This window comes from Sparus aurata, chromosome 8 (genome assembly GCF_900880675.1).
Source record: "Sparus aurata chromosome 8, fSpaAur1.1, whole genome shotgun sequence".
Classification (NCBI taxonomy): domain Eukaryota; kingdom Metazoa; phylum Chordata; class Actinopteri; order Spariformes; family Sparidae; genus Sparus; species Sparus aurata.
Genome location: NC_044194.1, coordinates 3,619,314 through 3,623,482, shown reverse-complemented (window position 1 = coordinate 3,623,482; position 4,169 = coordinate 3,619,314). Strand labels below are relative to the sequence as shown.

At 41.4% G+C, this 4,169-nt stretch overlaps 1 protein-coding gene across 1 annotated transcript; it reads left to right on the top strand.

Annotated features, from left to right (window-relative positions):
• Window positions 1-1,283: 1,283 nt before the first annotated feature.
• LOC115587171 (zinc finger protein RFP-like) lies at window positions 1,284-2,800 on the top strand. Its single transcript, XM_030426833.1, has one exon. The coding sequence runs from the start codon at window positions 1,314-1,316 to the stop codon at window positions 2,496-2,498; it is 1,185 nt and encodes a 394-aa protein (XP_030282693.1). The 5' UTR covers window positions 1,284-1,313; the 3' UTR covers window positions 2,499-2,800.
• Window positions 2,801-4,169: the final 1,369 nt, after the last annotated feature.

Genomic DNA, 4,169 nt, shown 5'->3' with positions numbered 1-4,169 from the left:
GCAAATTCATAATGCAAGATCAGGGAGGGAGTGGTTATACATGAAATTGATGACATGACTCTTATGTTATCCATTATTGGTGAAAGTGATGCTCTTACAACTATCCCTTTATTACAGCCATCCCCGGTCTCATCCAAGTAGTTAAAAAACCTTGAACTTATAACCCTGTCCATGCTTCTTTAATGTGTCTGCAGCTGAATGCTGTGTGACTTTGTCCAGCTGAAAATATTCTCTGTGTTTCAGCAATCTGTATTAACACAAAACCTGAGCTCTACACAGACAGAAAGTTCCACTCAGGGCTCAAATATAAATAACTGAATAACTATTTCAGCCAATGATAACTGAGTAATTAAGCTGTTATTAAATAAACAATATATGATCACTGCAATGTAAACAAAATAGTGGAGAAGATTTGGTTTGTGTTCTTACACTTGAATTGAAACTTGAGCATAAAACAAATTGTGAAAGTGAGTTTGACTGCATTAACATCAATATTAACATCCACAGTAACACCACCTCCTCCTCCTGCTTCTCTGTTTCTATATTTTCTGTCTTTAGCTTGTCTTAATTTGATCTACTTTTGTTCCACAAACGTGTTGAGGTTAAAGTTTCCTCATGTTTTAATAATAACACTGAGCATCAAACTTACACATTCAGACGCAAACTCATTGGCAACTGCAGCACTAATTTGAGTTGCACAAACTTCTGAGTAACTCTGTACCTCAGTTGGGTGTAGTACAACTACAGAACTTAATATTACTCACCTTTTGGTGCAATATACATAGTTTATGAAACATTTAATCAAGAGATATCTAATTAGTTTTCTTTTTCTCACATTTCATCCTCAGACTGTCAACATGTCTGCTGCCAGCTGTCTGCTGACTGAAGATCAGTTTCTGTGCTCCATCTGTCTGGATGTGTTCACTGATCCAGTCAGCACACCATGTGGACACAATTTCTGTAAAACCTGCATCACTCAACACTGGAGTGACAACATCCCATGTCAGTGTCCCAACTGTAAAGAGGTTTTCTACACAAGACCGAAGCTGCAGGTCAACACGTTCATCTCTGAGATAGCTGCTCAGTTCAGACAGTCAGCTCAACAGAAAGCCAGCAGCAGCAGCTCAGAGCAACAAGTTTCCAAACCAGGAGAAGTTCCCTGTGACGTCTGCACTGGAACCAAACTGAAGGCCCTGAAGTCCTGCCTGGTGTGTCTGGCCTCCTACTGTGAGACTCACCTGGAGCCTCATCTGACAGCTAAACAGCTGAAAAGACATCAGCTGATCGACCCTGTGGAGAACCTGGAAGACAGGATGTGTACGAAGCACGATAAACTGCTGGAGCTGTTCTGTAAGACCGACCAGATGTGTGTCTGCATGCTCTGCACTGTTTTAGACCACCAGGGACATTATGTTGTTCCCCTGAAAGAAGAATATGAAGGAAAGGAGGCCGAGCTGGGGAAGACAGACGCTGAAATTAAGCAGATGATCCAGAAGAGACGACTGAAGATTGAGGAGATGAAGCGCTCAGTGGAGTTCAGTAAGAAAGATGCAGACAGAGAGATAGCAGCTGGTGTTCAGGTCTTCAGCGCTCTGAAGGAGTCTGTTGAGAGAAGCCTGGCCGAGCTCATCGACACCATCAAAGAGAAGCAGAGAGAGACAGAGAAACAGGCTGAAGGCTTCATCAAAGAGCTGGAACAGGAAATCTCTGAGCTGAAGAAGAGAAGCTCTGAGAAGATCTCAAGTTCTAAAGAGAACACCTTCATCACCTTCCAAAGCTCCCCATCAATGAACGCTGTTCCACCCACCAAGGACTGGACAGGAGTCAGCGTCCGTCCACCTTCATATGAGGGGACTGTGGTGAGAGCTGTGAATCAGCTGGAGGAGACGCTCAGTAAACAGATGAAGAAGCTATTTGAGGTCGAGCTGAAGAGGGTCCAGCAGTATGCAGTGGATGTGACACTCGATCCTGATACAGCACATCCCAAACTCATCCTGTCTGATGATGGGAAACAAGTTCATGATAATGATGTAAAGAAGAATCTTCCAGACAACCCAGAGAGATTTGATACTTCTCGCTGTGTCTTAGCAAAGCGGAGTTTCTCTTCAGGAAGATTTTATTATGAGGTTGAAGTTAAAGATAAGACTAACTGGGATTTAGGAGTGGCCAGAGAGTCAATCAACAGGAAGGGAAACATCAATCCGACTCCTCAGAATGGTCAATGGTCGATATGCTTGAGGAATAAAAATGAGTACAAAGCTTGGAATCTCCCTCCAGTCCGTCTCTCTCTGAAGTGTCGGCCTGAGAAGGTGGGGGTGTTTGTGGATTATGAGGAGGGTCTGGTCTCCTTTTATGACGTTGATGCTGCAGCTCTTATCTACTCCTTTTCTGGCTGCTGCTTTACTCAGAAACTCTACCCATACTTCTGTCCATGTAATAATGGTGGTGGTAAAAACTCTGCTCCTCTGATCATCTCTCCTGTCAATCACACTGAGTAGAACAAACATTTGATTTTCTACAGAAAGATTCACATCATTTAACATAACTGTATGTTTATTGATTTAATTTGGTTTGTACATTGTAGTTTTTTCAGATTTTGCCAATGTTTTTGTTTAATGTGTCACAGTATTGCTGTGATTGATATGACGTGATGTACTTTATTTTTCCAAGAACTGTTTAATCATCAGATAAAAAGAGTTGAAAATATCTCTTCACCCATGTTCTGTTCCTTAAATATTTGGGTGCCAAATTCAAAACTTTTTATGTTCTGATCATTGTTTATATAAGAAGTGTTGCACACTAATTACATTTTCTCTGATTTTGTTTTTAAAATGATGAAAAGTTAAATAAAGTTTCATTTCAGCCTTAATCAGTATATTTGTTTTTTATTGATTTCAGCAGCTGATGTTTCTAATGACGACCAAATCAGATGATTAAAAACACCATCAGCTGTTCTCAGATCAGATCACGTGTGAGAGAGGTTGTAGTATAAGATAATGTTGTGTTATTGAAGGTTTGAGCAGCTGATGTGAACTAAACCTGTCCAACTGGTTTGTAGAGAATAAGTGAGATGTGAGGACGCCCTCTAGTGGAGTTCATAACAAACTGCAGCCTGTGTTCACATGAGGACCTGCTGTTAATAAATAACTACAGTCTGATGCTGAAGCATACAGAAGAGTATTAGGTAGGGCTGTGCAATTAATCGAATTTTGATCGTGATTTCAATTTTTGTTTCAAACGTTCTCCAAATTACTATAACCGGGTTGAAACGATTTATTTGGAATTGTTTGTTGTACAGTTGGCCTAGAGATTTCCCGAAAGAGACGCGCATGCACAATTCAGTCCCTTCCCCAAAGCATTCAACAGGTCCTGTTGACTGGCACTCACTCTCAAACAGCTGTAAAGTCAAGGATGTGAGTTGTGTGTGTGGTGACTGGCTGTACTCAAAAAACAGCGCAAGTGGTAAATGGCAGCGGGAGGGCAGCCCCGTTTGGTTGTCGAAAAGGAAAAAGGAAAAAGTTCACTTGTATGGGAACACTTCGGATTTGAAGAATTCAACAAGGAGCAGCACCACACAATGTGCAAGATTTGCTACAAGGTGATATCTGTGCCACTTGGCAACACAACAAATCTATTAAACCGTCTCAAACTAAAGCACAATGTCACTCATGACAAATTAATAAAAAAAACGAAAAGACAAGGCCAAAACCCCCACGACATCAACACAGAGTCAGACATCGATCTCAGACACACTGTATAATGCGACTCCTTACCTGTCAAATTCGGATAGGCACAAGAAAATAACAGCTGCCATTGGATACTTTTCAGCTAAAGATATGCACCCTATCAGAACAGTCGAGGGTGAGCGTTACAATAAGCTAGTCCACTTCGGACTAATGGTATGTGCTGCCATCTAGGCACCATTTCAGCAGAGTGGTTCTGCCAAATATGTACCAAAAATTTTGAGATGAAGTTGCAAAAGAAGTGTCTAAAATATTATACCAGATCTTTGGTTCAGCCACACAATGGAGCCATATAATAGCCTGACCCTCCACTTCATCGACACTGAATTCATTTTCTAAAAACCATACCTGACAAAACATCGCCCATTGACTGAGGGAAGCTCTGGCAGCATAGGGATTAAACAAGGGAAAGCTAGTCTGCATCAC